Source organism: Alligator sinensis, unplaced genomic scaffold, assembly GCF_000455745.1.
Source record: "Alligator sinensis unplaced genomic scaffold, ASM45574v1 scaffold1238_1, whole genome shotgun sequence".
NCBI classification, from domain to species: Eukaryota; Metazoa; Chordata; order Crocodylia; family Alligatoridae; genus Alligator; species Alligator sinensis.
In genome coordinates this window covers 402017-418694 of record NW_005842436.1, presented here as the reverse complement: position 1 = coordinate 418694, position 16678 = coordinate 402017, and the positions used below count along the sequence as shown (strand labels likewise).

The window sequence follows — 16678 nt, the reverse complement described above, 5'->3', positions numbered from 1 at the left end:
CTACAAGTGTGGACCACAGTCCTTGAGGACTGTCCCTAGATTCCACTGTGTGTACACCTCTTTTTTTCAAGAGGACTGTGATGTCCCTATTGAGCCAAGAGGGCTTTCCAGTCCTTCTGCTACCTTTCCTCTTCATGGGAACGATTTTCTTTTGTGCTTTGAGGATTGTGTCCTTGAGGAATGACCACTTTTTGTGCACCCCATTTGCCTTCTGTCCCTGGTTCCACATCATCTCCCCTACTAATGTCCTGAGCTTGTTGAAGTCAGCATTTTTGAAGTCCAGGACTTCAATCCTGCCAGTTGATTCGTCAACCTTGCAGTGGACAGTGAACCTGATGAGCCCAGGCTACCCTCAGTGTTCAAGCCACACACTAGATCATCTCCTTTCCAAATTTTTCTGTTGGTTTTATTTTCCGGGCCTTCACATCTGTAGGTTGGACTAGATGACCTCCTGAGGTCCCTTCCAACCCTAACTTTCTATGATTCTGTGAGAGGGGGCCATGCTTCAGAGTGGGGGATGCTAAAGGTCTGTGCCTACTAGGAACACTTGCCATCAGAGTCTGGGATGGACTCCCAAGATTCCCAAGCCTGTATTCCTTTATTGCTGGACAATATCTGTGAAATCCTTGAGGCAAAATTGTCACACCTTCTCTAAGGGTAGGAGCTGAGGTGACGAGCTCAGAGGATGAGGACAACTTCTGCTGCTAGTTTCTCCATTAGTTCAAGTGCTCTGGTCTCTGTAGATTTCAGTGTTCCAACCCTGCTGGGGACCCCTATAGAGATCAATAACAGATTACATAATAGCATATCTTTTTATCTATTTTGGAGGAGGAGGAAGGGGAATAAAACTTAGGAAATTACAAAAATGACACCTGAAAATTATTAAGTTTACCAAGTCAACCTTCACACTAGCATTCAGGAAATGCTAGTGTGAAGGTTGCCTGTACCCATGTGCACATGCACTGTGATAGTATTTAGCTGCATGATTGTGGATTGTTTTTGCCACAGGACCCCAGTCTTGTTCAGTGTGGGGTTGAGGAGAAGAGAACAGGGAAGGAAGAGCTGAGGATTGTTTAGTTTAGAAAGAAGAAGAAATGTAGGAGGTATGCAGACTGTGTGCATGTAGAGGGGGAAGGTACATCTGGGTGCTCCTGTTCATCCTTGTCTCCCCACAAAAATGAAAGGACTTGCAATGAATGAAAGCCAGCAGCTGTCAAACTGCTAAAAGGAAATGTGTTTTGCACAAGTTTTCCTTAAGCTGTGAGGCTCACAACCACAAGACATTATTGAGGCAAAGGGCTCAGATTCAGAAGAAGATCAGGTCCTTCCACAGTTGATGACATTGTCTGGTATCCCTTTATGACATCACCTCTCAAAATTAATCCCTCTCTCTCCCGCTAGCCACACAGCCAGGGTGCATCTGCATGAGATGTTTACTGTGCCTAATACACTGCGCAATAGTGTGCTGGTCAAAAATAGTGCTAACACGCTACTGCACAGTTTTTATTAAGCTATTGCACAGTAAACATCACAGAAAACCATGTGCTGGTGCGACTGCACGTTCAGTTAGTACTTCTTTAACGAACTACTAAACTAAATGCAGAGTAACTACGGTGCATAAATGAACATGTAAACGTGCACCCAGAGAATTTTTTTGGCTAGTGCTTAGCAGTAAAAGGCATGCCCTGTTACTTGAGCCTATGCATCAGGGGTACCAGTATTGCCTGAACTGTTTTCTAGTGCCTGATGATCCACCTGTGGCAGTGAAGCTACACATTCTTGGTGGCTAAAGAGCAGTTAGTTATTTCTTAGATGGGATTAAGCTGTTCAGCAAATCACACTCTTTGAGGCCCCAAGAGAAAAGTTGAAAGGTCAAGCCATGTAGTCTGAAGGTGTGTGTACAACCATGCTCTGGACTGTCTGTGCCTCAGCATCTTAAGCTCTGTTTAGTAATGGTGATAACAAGCTCAAATGCATGTGGTCACTCTCTACCTTAATGTGAAAGCCTAAGGGCTGCTACAAGATGCTGAGCCTGTTACTTCCTTCTGTATAGCACTGAAATAGATCATAGAAAATGAGGGTTGGAAAGGTCCCCCTGCTCAAAACCGGGCCACCCCCAACTATATCATCCTAGCCAAGGCTTTGTCTGCCCAGGTCTTAAAAACCACTAAGGATGGAGATTCCACAACCTCTCTGGATAGCCTGTTGCAGGCTTTATTACCCTCCTAGTGAGAGTTTTTTCCTGATATCTAACCTAAACTTGCCTTGCCAAGTTCAGGTTATCTGCCTCAATTGAAGCCCCAAGAGGTTGCTGTTGGGGTGTGTCAATGCTCCTGCTAGGCCGAAAAAAACCCAGAGGTTCCTGGATAAAAGGTCTTGCTCCTTGTCAGACTGATCACCACATTTAGGATCAAAAAGGAATTTTAACCAACAGTCAGATTGGTGCAGACTATGGGAGTTTGGGGTTTTTTTTGCAGTGAATAGGGTGTAGTTCTCTTGGATCTCTTGAGCATATCTAATATCTGCTTCCTGCCCCTGCAGTGGCAGGATATTGACAGTGCCCTTGTCCCTTTGCTTTAACTGGAAAGTTACAGTGTTTTTGATGTGCAAATGAATTATTCACAAATGCATGGTTTAGTTGGGGCTGATTCTGCCTTGAGCAGTTGGATTATCTGTGGCCTTTTGAGGTCCCTTCAAGCTCTACTTTTCTATGATCTACGGCAGAGGTACTGCCAGCAGGGAAAGGGAAGAGTTAACTCCTAAGAAAGCTCTTGTTCTCCAGATGCATTACCTCCATGCAGTCCCCCTACCCTTCTCCCTCCCTCCACAATCCCTGTTTGTAGCTGAACATTGGAGTTGAGGAAACTGGAAGGGTGGGCATCTCTCTCCAGTCTAAAGGGAGAGGGGAGGTTGTGGCTTTTATGGGTACTGCCCTGTCAAAGTTCTGTGCTCCTTGGCTGCCCAGCACATTCCCACAATGTCTCTGGAGTGGCAGTTGTTGAAAGAAGATGAGAACACATCAGCAACACCTTGTTACATCCAAAATGATAAAAAATACCCTACCTCAGGGCATAAAGTCAGTCTGACTGAGGTTAGGAAGAAACTTCCCCTATGGCACAGTGTTGCATGTTTGTAGAAATAACATGTATGCCACTCAGCATAGCCTTATGGAAAACCAGTGTGGGCAAGCAAAGCTGAATTTGTGCATTGAGACTACAGGTTTGGGTGTTAAGGGTCACCACTAAGATACAATATTATCAGACTTGTGTAATATGTTTGACAGGCACGCACAGCATGCTGGTTAAAAAACAAGTGTTTTTTTAAATAGAACACACCTTGCACTGGTGAAGAACTGGTGAGCTGATAGTTCAATGTAATCGTTAGTGGGCAACGCTCATCAGACAGAAGTGATGGTGAAGGGAGGGGCTTTGCAGCCATCAGTACTAGAACTAGTGCTATCATAGAGGAAGAAAAAATTATTTGGGGGGCTGAGTCTCTCCCCCCCACCCCCCCAAGCAGGTAAGTTTGTGGGAGAAGGGGAAGGGGGGCAGATTGAGGCCCCTGCAGTGAGGGAGAGAGTGGGGCACAGGCAGGGACTGGGGTGAATGGGGCCCTGGCCGAGGCAGGTGGTGGGACAATTGGAGCCCAGGCAGCTCATCTGGGGGGAGGGCTCCCGCCACTGTGGACACCCTGGCAGAGGCCCGGGGGGCACGTTCCCCCTGCTTTGTGTGTGGGGCAGAGGTGGATGGTGCTGCACTTTGCACCCTGCTGCCTTGAGAGCGGCACGATGCCATGTGCGTCCCACTACCGGGCGGGCAGGGGGTGTGGCACAGCCCAGAGGCGGTAGGCATGTGGTGTCACACTGCTCCCAGGGCAGCTGCAGCTGGATGCAAAGCCCAGCGTTCAGTGGCACCCGCCTCCACCCTGCACACAAATCCAAGGGCACGTGCCCCCCAGGCCTCTGCTGGTGCATGTGCAGTGGCAGGAGCACCCCCACACCCCTGAATAATCTGCCCGGGCTTTGATTGTTCCACCACCCAGGTCGGCTGGGGCCCCACTCGCCCCTGCCTCTGTCCCTGTCTGTGCCCTGCTCCCTCCCTCACTGTGGGGGCCTAAATCTGCCTTCGCAGCCCCTCCCCCTTCACAGAATAAGCTGGTACTTGCCTGCTGTGCTGGGCAGCCAGTGATCCACACACAGGCTGCAATCCTGGCTGTGTGTGCACCCCACCTCACCCCTGCTGCAGCTGCCCACAGCCTGTGGCTGGGCTGCCTTGCAGCTCTACCCGCTGCCCTGTGTTTGGTGGGGCTGAGTCCCCTTAGCCCCGGCCTTCTGCTGCCCATGGGTGCTATCAACATTTCTTGGCAATAGATATAAAACCATTGCTGAAAAACTGCACACGAACAGAGTGGCAGAGTGATAAATGAGGAGGACAAAGCAGTCATATGGACTGATCAGGATTACTTAGTAACCTGGCCCATTCAAACATCATGTGCTGTAGTGTAGCCAAATGTGAAGTCATAGCTAGAGAATGTGTTGCGGAAAGCAGGGGCACTTAAAAAAAGGGCAAGGGTCTTGTGCATTAACAACTGAACTCGAGATCTCAATGTAAGGCTGTGGCAAAACAGGCCAGTATACTCTGGCAGTATAGACAGGGAAGTAGCAGGTTGGAGCATGGAAGTAACATTACTTCTGTATGCAGCATTACACATCTACACGTGCATATTAATACAGGGGCGGGCAATTATTTTGGGTGGAGGGCTGCTTACTGAGTTTTGGCAAGCCATCGAGGGCCACGTGATAGGCAGCCAGGGGCAGATAAATATTAATTTTCTAAATTTTTTAGGGGGCCCGTGGGCTGAATAAAATGGCCTGGCGGGCCAGATCCGGCCCCCGGGCCACATTTTGCCCACCCCTGTGTTAATGTGACACAAACTCTGGTGCTTACCGCACCAGAGTTTATTGCTCCTGGGTGCTGCCTTTACATGTGTGCTTGGAACCGCAGCATGTTGAGCCAGGTTGGAGCAGCCCCAGATGGCAGGGGTCCCAGGGGTCAACCTGCTAGCCTGGGATTGCTCTGACCTGGCTTAAAATGCTGCAGGGGGCTGGCTGGGGGATGAGGGTGCTCTGTAGCAGGGCTAACCAGCAAGCTTTCCCCATGCTGAAGCACCCTTATGCCTCTGCCAGCCGGATCAGTCTCTATATATGCGTTGATGCACACAAAAAAAAACCTGCAGTGGGATAGTACTTGTATTTACAAGTACTACCCTGCTGTGGAGTTTTATTAGTTTCCTGCAACCTAATAGGGCTGCATGTGTAGACACTGAAATATTTACTGTGGAGCTAATTAGGCAGCTCCACAGTAAGTGTCTTGTGTAGATGCATCTGGTGAAATCAACATCAAAGTCCATGCACACAGGTCTGATGCTCCCATTTTTAAAAAATTGCAAAATAGCAAGTGTGGAAAGGAGCCCTCAAAATTATTCTGGGGCTGAAGAAAATGCCTTCCAGTGGGGAATGGAGAGAGCTCAATCTGTTTTGACTGATCAAGAAGAATTTAGGAATGTAGGACCGGAAGGGAGCTCCCAGATCTTCGAGTTCAGTCCCTGCTGTCACAGGCACTGCATGGTGTAATTCCTTGCATAGACTCATTGAGTTCCTTCATGCAACTAGTTAGGTTTTTTGCCCCTTCCCCCTTTCCTCTCCCTTGTACTCTTATTGGGAAGCTAATTTAGAACCTCACCGCTCTTGTATTTAGAAAAAGGTACCTAATTCTCAGCCTAAATTTATTCATAGACTATTTACACACACAATGATGATGGAGAGGTGATTTGATTGCAGTATGTAACAACTTTCATAGGATAATAAAATAAAATATTACCAGGTAATAAAAAGGTTCTCAGGTTATCAGAGGAAGGCATAACAGGAGCCAGTGGCTGGAACCTAGAGTCAGATCTTTTCAAATGAGAAATATAGTCCAGAATTTTAGCAGCAAAGGCACAAACTACTGAGGGTCATATCAGTTCCTCCATCTGTTGAGTTTTCCAAAACTTCATGACTTGAAGATATGGTTGTAGTCCAACAGAAATCAGTGATCACAATACGGAGGTAACCAGGTGAAGCAGAATGTCCTGGATTGTGTAGCATTCAGACTAGATGACCTGATGGTCCTGTTGAGCCTTAAACTTTACAAATGTTTTTTATATTCCCCCCACCCCTTGCACTTCTCAGACCTTGCTCTGGTGTAGCAGCTGGTTGTGGGCAGCATGAAAGAGCAGGCTTGGGCCAAAGGGGCTCTTGTGCTTGTTTGGTACAGCAGGAGGGACCAGTGTTGGGACCATAGGGAATCAGGACAAATAAGTCCAAACTGGCATTAGCACAGGGTTGGCAGGCTTTTCTGCTCTGATTTAAACTCAACCACCGTTCAGTCTACTTGCTGCCTACTGTAGACTTGCTGCCTGCTGGGTAGTGGTCTAGCCAACCCATACAGTTAAGGACTGGCTGACATCTGTTTGTCACTCCTCCCAGTTTAACTTCTTCACTTCCTTTGTAGAGGGAGGTTCAGGATGAAAGAGCGAGTAGAGATGTGGCAGAAGATTGAGGAGCTGGCCAGGCTGAATCCCCAGGTAATGGTGAAAAATCATATGAGATGGACAACAGCAAGTATGTTGCAGCTCAATACCTGCTTCCTTGGATTCTTTCTGGAGGAAATGCTGGCCAGGCACAGAGCAGTACATGGTCACCTGCATTCCTGTTCCCTTCTCTTGTCATGGACCCCAATTTCCTGAGGATGCTGAAGTTATCCCCACTACTTGGCAGATTCCAAGATGTTGTATCCACCCTCTGATATAGGAGTAGTCATCTGGAAAGCCAGGTGTCTTTGTGGTCAGTATAGTGATCTGCCCCTGCTTAGACAGAAAACAGCACTTACCCCACTGCTCTGCCAGCATCCTGGGAGCAGAGGGCAGGCATCTTCCAGACTGAGGAATACATACAGCCCTGCTGGCTTGCCTGTGTGGGCTATGTACCATGACCTACTGGTGCATTTCCTAGGCATGGCTTGTATAGAGGGAGGCTGCGCAGTTCTAGTGGTGGTACATGAAATTCAGTGGGGCCCCATTCAGATTTAGGGGTAGAAAATGGGTTCTGGTTCCTGGGCACAGTAAGGAACCAGCACTGCATACTGACCCTGACTGCTTGTGTTCCTGCAGTATCCCATGTATTATGCACCTCCACCTTTGCCTCCTGTTTACTGCATGGAGACAGAGACCCCAACTGCAGAGGATATACAGCTACTGAAGAAAACAATGGAGACAGAAGCTGTGCAGGTGACTGAGTTCAATTTCTTGGCATGTTTTCTCAAAAAAGGTCTCTTCACAGTAGATGGGTGTGTTTAGAAGATAGAAACTGCCAAACTGGGTCAGACATAGGTCTGTCTAATCCAGTATCCAGCACGGCTACTTCACATGAATCTGTGAGACCCCCACCACCCATCCTAATCCCAAGTCTTAGAGACTGGCCTAAACGCTGGAACAGAAGGGTTTATCTCCCTTCCAGAAATTAATGTTAGCTGTTAAGAGTTCTGGATAGCTTTGCTACCCAAGACAGGAGTCTTGGCAAGACTTTCCAAGGCTTTTTACTAAGACCATGTGTGAGACTAGGGAGAGCATACCATGTCTACAGCTAGACATGGGGCGGGGGAAACAAGGGCAGAATCTCACTCTGGCAAGCAGGGTCTCCATGAGCATAGGCAGCTCTGAGTAGGATTAGTGTTACTGATCATGTTTCTCTCCCCTTGGAAGGGGACTGACCAGGTAAGGCTTGGGGCACCTGGGTTGGAGCCGCTTTTCAGGGCTGGGAAAAGGAGAGGACCTTGGGTCATGTGACCCCTTTCCCTCTTCACCCATGTTCCTGCAGGATGAAGGGGCCAGCCAACCCCCTTTCATTTCCCTCCCCCCCACCCCAAAGTGGTCACTGACCCTTTTTGGTTTGTCTGTAGATGCTGAAAGACATAAAGAAGGAGAAAGTTTTGCTGCATCGGAAATCTGAGCTTCCTCAGGATGTCTATACTATAAAAGCCCTGGAGGCCCACAAGAGAGCAGAAGAATTCCTCACCTCAAGCCAGGAGGCGCTCTGACGGGCTAGGGAACTGCCCTGGGAGGCCTGGCCCCCTTCACTCCCCCCAGGGGTTACACAAAAATGCACTTGGTTCTAATGTATAACTAGGGAATGAACATGGTGAGCTGTGCCTGTCCTCCACTCCATTCCCATCCTTTCAGGGTAGATTTGGTTTTACGTTGTACCTTGTATCTCATCACTTTGTCATGTCCTCCTGCTTTTTCCTCTAAGGCTGTTTTTTGTGTGCACGTGCAAAGGGAGTTCACCCGGTCCATGTCTGTATCATTCCAGGCAGGAATAATATAATTTCCTGCTGCTTACTGAACCAAACCACAGCCTGGGACCAAAGCCTCTTGAATTCTATGTCTGGGCTGAATTTTCCAGCCATAAAATGCAATGTGGTTCTTCCCTGTCCATGTATTACCCTCCATGCACAGCCCTGTACCACATATACAGCAAAGAGCCCCAGAACTGAAAGATAGCAGATGCTCAAGTGGTTTGGATCTTGTCCTTCATCTGGACAGGATAATTCAAGTGGGTTCTCAAAGGCTGCCTCCAGTCACATTCTAGATGTCCCATTTTAGAAGTGGATTTTCACCTCTGCCCTTGGGCAATGATTCATCAAGTTCAATTGTCTCATGTAGCAGAAGCCTTGCTTGGTCCTTACTTAATGGAGTCCCTCCATTCTGTTCTCCTTTCTGTGATGTGAGGCTAATTCTTTCCTGGATGAAGTACTTTGTAATCTCTAGATGAAAGCATTGTGTGGGCACAAATGTTACTAAATTTAGGGATAGGTTCCTCCTATCCCTAAAGCAATCAGTCTCGCCCTTCTTCCTTTAGAAAGTTCCCTATAAGACATGTGTCATCCATGCTATTCTAAGGAACAATTCCGTCCATTCCTTCAGCCTTTTTGTTTTTCTCCTGAGTTTCTGAAAGCTTGTCAATACCACTGAGGAAGTGAGGGGCCCCAAACTTAATGTGCTATTCCCAGGCAGTCACCAAAGGGTGAATATTACACCTCTCTGCTTTATCGACTCAGAAGCGGAACGGCTCTCCTTTTGTTGCCATATCGCATCTGCACCCTACCTGTATGCAGGCCAAGGTGCCCAGGAAGCTTGTGCCGATTGCTGTAATTCACTGCAAGCCAAGCGACAGGCATGTGTTATGGGCCCAGGTTAAGCTTGTGAGTATTCAGTTGCATCTGTGCTTTGGGGTCATAGACCTAATTATTAGGAAACAATTGCTTCTGCAGGTGCTATAAGGAGAGTTCACCTTGCCCTATCTGTACAAGCTTAGTTAGCTATCTGAGCTGAACTCTATTGTGGCATCCTTGGGGGTCTGGGACCCTTGCTAGTTCTTATGTAGCACATCAGGGACCAGCTTTTATAAGTAGGACTGTATCTGCCAGTAGCCCAGGGCCTTCCTCCTGGCTAGTGGTTAGTACGTTATAGTGTTTGGGCAGTTCTCTTGAGCGTTGTGCTCCAGATGTCCCCCTTGCCTGGAAAAGCTGTTTTTTATGGGCAGGGTAAATTCACTGTTCTCCATTACTTATTTTTAAATAAAATGCTGGCCTTGCTTCTTTCTTATGACATAGCTCCTGAGTGGGTAAGCAGCAGCACTGTTGCTACTGGTTTAAGAGTTGCCTTCCAGAATCATGGGGGAAAAAAAACAAATCACAGAAGGAAAAATCCTTGTGGATCATGTCCTCTGCTGGCATATTCCACTCTCCAGCTTTACTTCCTTAGTGACAGGTGCTCCCATGAGAGCTTTCTCCCTAGCCGCATACCTTTTGCTACTCGCATTCAACCCATCTTTTCCATTCATTAATCCCTTGCCAGGGCTCTTACTCATATCCTGCCCAACTCATGTTAAAGTTCTTCTTCCTCCTCCTTGTTTAAACCCTTCACACATACATTATTAACCCTCCGACTATAGTCAGCTCTTTCCTCCCAAGTCAGTCATTCCTTCCACTACAGCTCATTCTTTTCCTTTGAAGTCCCTTTGTCCTTGCCAGACTTGCCTTTGTTGGCCAGAGGATGGAAGGTGACACCCTAATTAAGGGAGTTCTCTAATTTTCTAAAGATTCTCAATACAAATAGAACAGCACCTCCCATCTGCTTTGTCCTGTGGGCTAAATCATCTAGTGATCCATGAATTACATGCTGGAGAAGTTTCTACCTTCAGCATGAATCAGAGTTCACAACCAGTTGTAAAATATGTGCCCTGTGCCTGGCATGGTGTTTGGCATATGGCTGCTCATAACGATGTGGCTTTCACTTTGCTACAAAGAAAGTGATGGGGAAGGGGTGCAGAGGAGTTGCTAAATCCCAACAGCCCTCTCCTCACCCTCCCCCCTTGCAACTTACAAAAGGAACCTACAGCAGCCAGGGAGGAACTAACATGTCTGATGGGCCTTGGTGTGGTATCACTATATTGACAAGAGCACTTGCGCAAGCTATCTGTCAACTCATCTCTGCTATACTATGGAAGGTCCCACTAGCTGCCCTGACTGAGGAGCAGGCAGTGCTAGTTGGAGGCCTAGGCCTACAGCAGGGAAGCACTTTGACTATGGAAGAGATGGAATTGGCAGTTGCTGCATTCCAGGCTAGATTTTGCCTCTGGCTGGGCTCTAGTTCCTGCTAGATTTGGTGGGGGAAAGAGAAGGAAAAATAAGTTACACCACCCTATTTGTACCACTACTTTTTCCATTTGAGTTTTGTACTGCAGCTGTCTGGCTTATCCCCACTTACTCAAAATCTTGTTTTGGGTCAGGGAGTCTTTTATGCTTAGCACAATCACATAACATTTAGTTTGCCTATTCATTTCACTGTCCAGGAAAGCTAAGTGGTGGGGGTGGTGTGAGAAAAGTTTAAATGCACTTGACACCTCTATAAAACTGTAGTGACACATGCAGCTCTTGGGCATCGTCAACCACATCATAGCTTGTTTTTGTACATTTGTTCCCTACCATTAGCACTGACTTCTCCCTGTGCCCTACCCACCTCTCAGCCACATGGACAGAGTTGGAGCTGCCTCTTCCACTTATCACATAGCTCTCTCCTCAGGAGGGCAAAGTAAAACTAAACAATGCATTTACCCCCTGGACACAAGTATTAAGCTGCTTACAGTTCATATGTACATATGGTGTACTTTATTTTCAGTAGAGCATTACATAGTATGAAAGTGTTGAATTTTGTACAGATGTCCCTGTATGTACAGAACTAAATAAAAATGGATCTCTTGAAAAGACAACACATTAGACTCCAGGGCATGTGACATGGCACTGTACAGATGTCTGTCCTCTATGGGGATGGGGTCAGCACATACATGGCTGAGAAAAACAAAAACAACTACTTTTCCCCCCTCCACAAAGAAGGATCATAGAGGATTTAGTATAAGTCCAGCATTCCTCACTGGCTGACCTGGCTAGAGCCTGTGGACTGAGGAAAGCAGCTGAGTTCCTTAGAGGCAGAACACTACTACAGAGCCAGTGCAAGGACACCACAAGACCCAACATCAAAGTCACCCAGAAACTGAAGAGGGGAAGAAGGAAAGCAATGGGTTTAGTGTCAAACAGTCCAGAGAGAGATTAGCACTTTTGTGCTGGTGGGCAACTAACCTATATTGTTGACCAGTTTAGAGAATAAGAGGAGGCTGTCATCTGTCTTCCACACTTAACTGGATGTGGAAGTGGGGGGATAGGTAACACTATTTACTCCGCACTGTGGGCTTTCCAGCTAGGCTCCTGGCACTGGCTCTGCACTTCACTTCCATTCAGGCACAGAGATGCTACGATTCTGTCTGGCTTGCAGTGTGCGCTGTACCATGTCCTTCCACTGCTCATCCGAGATTTCACTGGCCCACGCTGGGATTCCCAAGCTAGGAAGTTTCACACTGGCCATTGTTCTTTTCACCAATTCCACATGTTCTAAAACCAAACAGAGTCACAGCATGAAACTAGCCATCCCACTAGTGAGTAGCATGCAACCTCAAAGCCTTCTTACAGAAGATGCTGGGAGCTCAGCTCTATTTTGATATACTGCCCATGAGGAGGGAGCTGCTTTTCTCCAGCCCCCTCAAAAGCTTGGTTCCAGTGTGGAATGAAGGGGAAAAATTAGGTTCTATTACCTGGATCCATAGGTATGGAGCCCTGATTGCCCTGAGCTCCAGCTCCTGCCGCTGCCGCCTCCTCATCCTCGCTATCCACTGGAGGATCTGGCAGGTGCAGCCTCATCATCTGCAGCACACAAAATCTTTGCAAATTTCAAAGACAAGGATAGAAACAAAGATTCCCTTCTGCATTCTTCCCTAGCATCTCCTCCTGCCCTCACCCCTTTGGCATTCTCACTATAGCACATCTCAGGCACCAAGCTCCTCAGTGCACACTCTCCTGAAACATCTCCCTGCCTCAGTACACTTCCCAATACTTCCAATCCCAGCGTTAAACAGAAAACCACCACCTCATGGCTCAAAACTCACAGAATGTAGGTTTTTCTTTTCTTAAAGACAAGTCATGATTTGCAGCTCTTTCAGCTTGGTTCTCTCTCCACCTCCCCTTGCATGTTGCTGTCAGAATGATAGTGCAATTAACTACTGTTGCAGCACCTGCCACTAGACAGCCCAACGCAAGCATGTCTGTTTGTGCCAGATGTGGTACAAACAGACAAGAGACTGGCCCTGCTCTAAAGAGCATATAGTCTAATGGACAGCATCACATCGCATTTGTGACATGGAAGCCAGAACTATGTCATCTTATTTAGAGGCCAAATCTAAATATTCATGACATAGGAAAATGTTAAAGCTTCCCCAGCTCAGCAGGGGTTAAAACTGGTGAAAAGGTGTAGACAGACATCACATTTGAATAATTTCAAGTGCCTTTCAAGCACTCCCAGAATCTCTTTTGGCATGAGGAACTACTTAGGAGAGCATTACTTCTTGTATACTGCATACTTTGTCATCTTTATGCTGATGTAGCAGGGGACTGGGGGAACCACAGTGCTCCACTCCCCATACTGCAAATCACCACAGCCCCCTTGCTGGAGAAGGTGTTGCTTGCATGCAGCCAAGGAGCTATTTTGAAGCACCCCAGCAGGGATGAGATGCCTGTTCAGCAGCTGAAATGCTAAGTTTCTGAAACATTTTCAAGCCTTTAATATTTTAAAGTGTAGCATCTGTCCCACCCAAAGGGCCTAAAAGTCATTAGCTGCATCCTAAAGCATTCAACCCCTGCAAGCGTTACACCTTTACGGATGAGAATTCTCTCCTAGGAGTACTGGTTTAGTCCAATGGTGCCCCAACTCCTCTGACTCCCTACTCTGGTACACTGGCCCAATTTGGCCGTCAGAGCCACATCATCATCTGACCTGAAGAGCTCCCTATGGGTCTAGAAGTTTGGCAGCAGGACAGGCAATGGCAGTAGTGCATCGATGCTTCCACCACTACCCTACCACCAAGGGTCTAGACCCATGGGGAGCCCTGCAGGCTGGATGACACAGCTCCGTAGGCCAGAGCCTGGTCACCCCTGGCTTAGCAAGTTTCAAAAGGAAGTTGACATGGATCTGCCCACTCTGCTCATCACGTCAATCACCTGCACCTCAAGTCTAATCTTGCTTTTGTAAAGAAAGCTACAGTTAATACTGCACTGTTACATTTTTGGCTAACGCAAGATTCAAGTTATTTGCATCATGGAGTCATTCCAACAGTCAATCCAGGGTCCTAATGCTATTCCCCTTTGCCCCCTCCCCTCTTCATCACAAGACATTAGTAGGGCTTGAACCCAGAGTCTTCCTAGTCCAGTCCAACCAGCAATGCATGCTCACTTACTGTTTACAGAGCAGTCTTTCCAGAGGAACCAATCCAGGAACTGTCTGCAGTCTATTACACTTGGCTACACTTTCTGTAACACTGCCTCTGGGCCCCTTCTCCCCTTTGGATCATCTCCAGGAGCTGGTGCCTGGCTACATATATTCCAAAGCAGGAGCCTCTACCTCTTGAGAGGAGGAAGAGGCTCTCAGCACAGAATTGCTAGCACAGCCCTATGGTTTAGATGGTGTTTGGCTGCTAAAAAGCAACAGAACACATGTTTTCTTAGCATGGGCTACAGAACAGTCTGGTTTCCATCACTCTCTCTTAACAGCTGCAGGGGGCAAAGCAAGCAACAGAGCTAAGTTGTGAAGACACTGAATTTGCTCCTGGCTGCACCAGAAACAAGTGCTGCAGAAACGCTCGTGTTATCTGTGAAAAGAATGACACAAGTCCTCAAACACAACGTGCTGAGGCCTGGGCTACACGAGTCAGGTTATGTGAAACAGGAAGTGTTCCCAAGGGGCAGTGGGAGGGCTCAGGCCCTGCTACAGCAGTCGGGGACACCTTTCCGAGGCGTGCAAGCCTCACGTGGAGGCGCTGGTTTCTCCGATTTTTGCTTCTTCCCAACGCCTTCGCATCGTCATTGCTGTCGTCTGTGGCAGCTGAAGTCCCATCCCACCAGATAAGTGCCCCTCCCTTGGATGCACCTGCCCCCCCGCCCCGGGGGCCCCCGCGCTCCCTGCAGCCGCTCCTGGATGCCGGGGGCTGGCTCCGTGCTGCCCGTCGCCTCCTCGGCCGCAGGCAGGCTCTGCTCCCAGGGCCCCTGCTCCGGATCCTGGTTCAGAGGCTGGTACAAGTAGCCGCCGCTGTCCTCCTCCTCCTCCTCCTCCGGCTCCTCACCACTCCAGTCCCCGACGGGGTCCGGGACGCCCTCAGGGGCCTCCTGCGGCCCCGCGTCCTCGTGCTGGTTCGGGCAGACGCGCTCCGGCCCCATTCCCTGGGCAAGCCCCAGCGCCACGTCCATGCGCCAGCGCCCGAGCTGGGGGCGGGCACCGCGTTACAGCCCGCAGCCCCCACCCGCGAGAAGGCGAAGGGAACGCCCACTTGTCGCGGGTCCTTCCCGGACCTGGACAAGACTTCCTCTTCCGCGCCGGAAGCGGAAGTACGCTATCAGCCCATGCGGGTGGCGTCATAGAGGAGGGCTCTGGGTCTTGTAGTTGCACGACTAGCGGGCCCGCTGCCAGGGCTCGCATCCGTGCCCCGAGCGGCGGCTGCCTGCAGGGGTGAGGGGCCGTCTGCGGAGGCAGCGCGCGCTCTTCCTTATGGTGCGAAAAACAGGTGTATTTTTGTCATCATAACACCGGGGCGAGGCCCATCGGAGCTAGTAGCTGCCTTCAGTGGCCAGGAGGAGGCCACTAAATGCGTGGTAGCGGATTTCTTGGGAAAACAGGAGGTGACCAAAGGAATAGGAGTGCAGGGTGCAGATTCATAACCAGGGTGTCACGAGAGGGCACAAAGCAGATCTCTTGGCTGTGAGAGAGTGGATGCTGGGCTAGGCCGACCTGTGGTCCAGGGGTGTAACTGAGGCTGGGATTAGAAGTCACAATTAAACTTCGGTGAGGGCACTTCCAAGGTGCAGGGTGACCAGGGCAGCAACCCCTGGCCCCAGTTTGGGAGGGGGAGGGGATTGGGAAAATAGCAGCTGGTGCTGCAGCCACACAGTTGCACCATAGGCAGCTGGAAGTCACTGCTGCTCCCATGCATCCTTGCTGCTCCAGGTGCCCTGTTCACGACCCTGTTGCGGTCTGCGTCCCTACGGCACTGCTTGTGCCACGAATGGCCCTCAGAAGCCAGTGACTAGGTTAAGCCCATGAGGCAGTAGGCTTGGAGCGCTGGTGTAGTTGTGCTGGTCCAGGAAACATATGAGGCAAGGGTTTTGGTGGTATGGTTTATGGAACCAGCTTTATAACCAGACAACCTTTTTGGCTTCAAAGGAAGAAGGGCTTTTCATGGCCAAAACTTTTACGGTGTCTCAGTGTACAGTTGGTCCAATACAAGATAACACAAAAAGCCCCTTGCCTTAAGCCTGTATGGCTTGCTTGTCCACGTGTATGGATGCACGTATTCGTTCAACCTTGCCTTGCTCGCTTTACCCGCATGCAGTTACTTGCACAGTAATCCTAACTGATTACAAGACTATATAGGAAGTGCTGCTTCCAACATCCAGAGACTACCCTCAACCAGAGTTCCTTTAGTTGGTCCCCCTTCTTCCAAGGGCTTCTCTTGGTCTTTTTGAAGGGGTCCTTTGATGCTTCTCAGTCGGTCTGGGCCTTTCTTGCCCTTTGGTTTCTGTCTCTCCTCCCCCCTTTCCCAGAACAAAGCCAGAGGGAGAAGTCTGAGTTCCCGAGTAGCCCCGCTTTGCTGGCAACAATGCAGCCTTGCTTGGGCCTTCAATCTTGGGGCCCCGAGTGCCACACGGCAATTGTCCCTGGCTGGGATAAACCCCACGATATTGTGCGTAGGTGCTAATGGCCAGGAGTCCTCCCTCTGCCTGCTGCCGCACTGCTTTGTTGACTCCCTCCTGAATTTCCCCTCCTCCTCGCCTTTAACCGTCCCCAGCCGAGAGATTTCCCGCCCGCTTGGGGAGGAGCTCTTTCGCGGCCTCCCGGGGCCGGGTGAGTTTTCTACTCTCTCGCTCTGGAGGGAGCTGCCAGGGCCAGGCACGCCCCGGAGCGGGCGTCTGAGTCCGGCGGTGCG

The 16678-nt window shown here is 49.2% G+C and overlaps 3 protein-coding genes across 5 annotated transcripts in view; 2 read left to right on the top strand and 1 right to left on the bottom strand.

Moving 5' to 3' along the window:
- The window catches only part of PPP2R5D (protein phosphatase 2 regulatory subunit B'delta), a 49447-nt gene extending 38079 nt beyond the window's left edge, over positions 1 to 11368 (top strand). For all 3 annotated transcript variants that reach the window (XM_025211875.1, XM_025211876.1, XM_025211874.1), the window contains 3 exons: positions 6552 to 6624; positions 7210 to 7326; positions 7998 to 11368. In XM_025211875.1, coding sequence (XP_025067660.1) covers positions 6552 to 6624; positions 7210 to 7326; positions 7998 to 8135 — 328 coding nt within the window. In that variant the 3' untranslated portion in view covers positions 8136 to 11368. The remainder of the gene's footprint in view (positions 1 to 6551; positions 6625 to 7209; positions 7327 to 7997) is intronic.
- Positions 11245 to 15071, bottom strand: MEA1 (male-enhanced antigen 1). The gene is made up of 3 exons (XM_006030292.3): positions 14661 to 15071; positions 12245 to 12353; positions 11245 to 12044 (listed from the first exon to the last, which is right to left on the bottom strand). Exons 1-3 carry the CDS (start codon positions 14943 to 14945, stop codon positions 11881 to 11883), a joined length of 558 nt encoding a protein of 185 aa, XP_006030354.1. The 5' UTR covers positions 14946 to 15071; the 3' UTR covers positions 11245 to 11880.
- Positions 15072 to 16553: 1482 nt separating this feature from the next.
- The window catches only part of KLHDC3 (kelch domain containing 3), a 56118-nt gene continuing 55993 nt past the window's right edge, over positions 16554 to 16678 (top strand). The window contains exon 1 of the mRNA XM_006030288.3: positions 16554 to 16596. The gene's annotated coding sequence lies outside the window, so the exon portion shown is untranslated. The remainder of the gene's footprint in view (positions 16597 to 16678) is intronic.

Bases quoted from the DNA above. Each gene is read 5' to 3' on its own strand.
- MEA1 (XM_006030292.3), bottom strand. From the start codon at position 14,945: ATGGACGTGGCGCTGGGGCTTGCCCAGGGAATGGGGCCGGAGCGCGTC. The intron at 12,354-14,660 runs GGAGCGCGGGGG...TGTGTGCTGCAG, and splicing joins GCATCCAGGAGCGGCTGCAG to ATGATGAGGCTGCACCTGCC. The intron at 12,045-12,244 runs GTAATAGAACCT...GTTTGGTTTTAG, and splicing joins CTCCATACCTATGGATCCAG to AACATGTGGAATTGGTGAAA.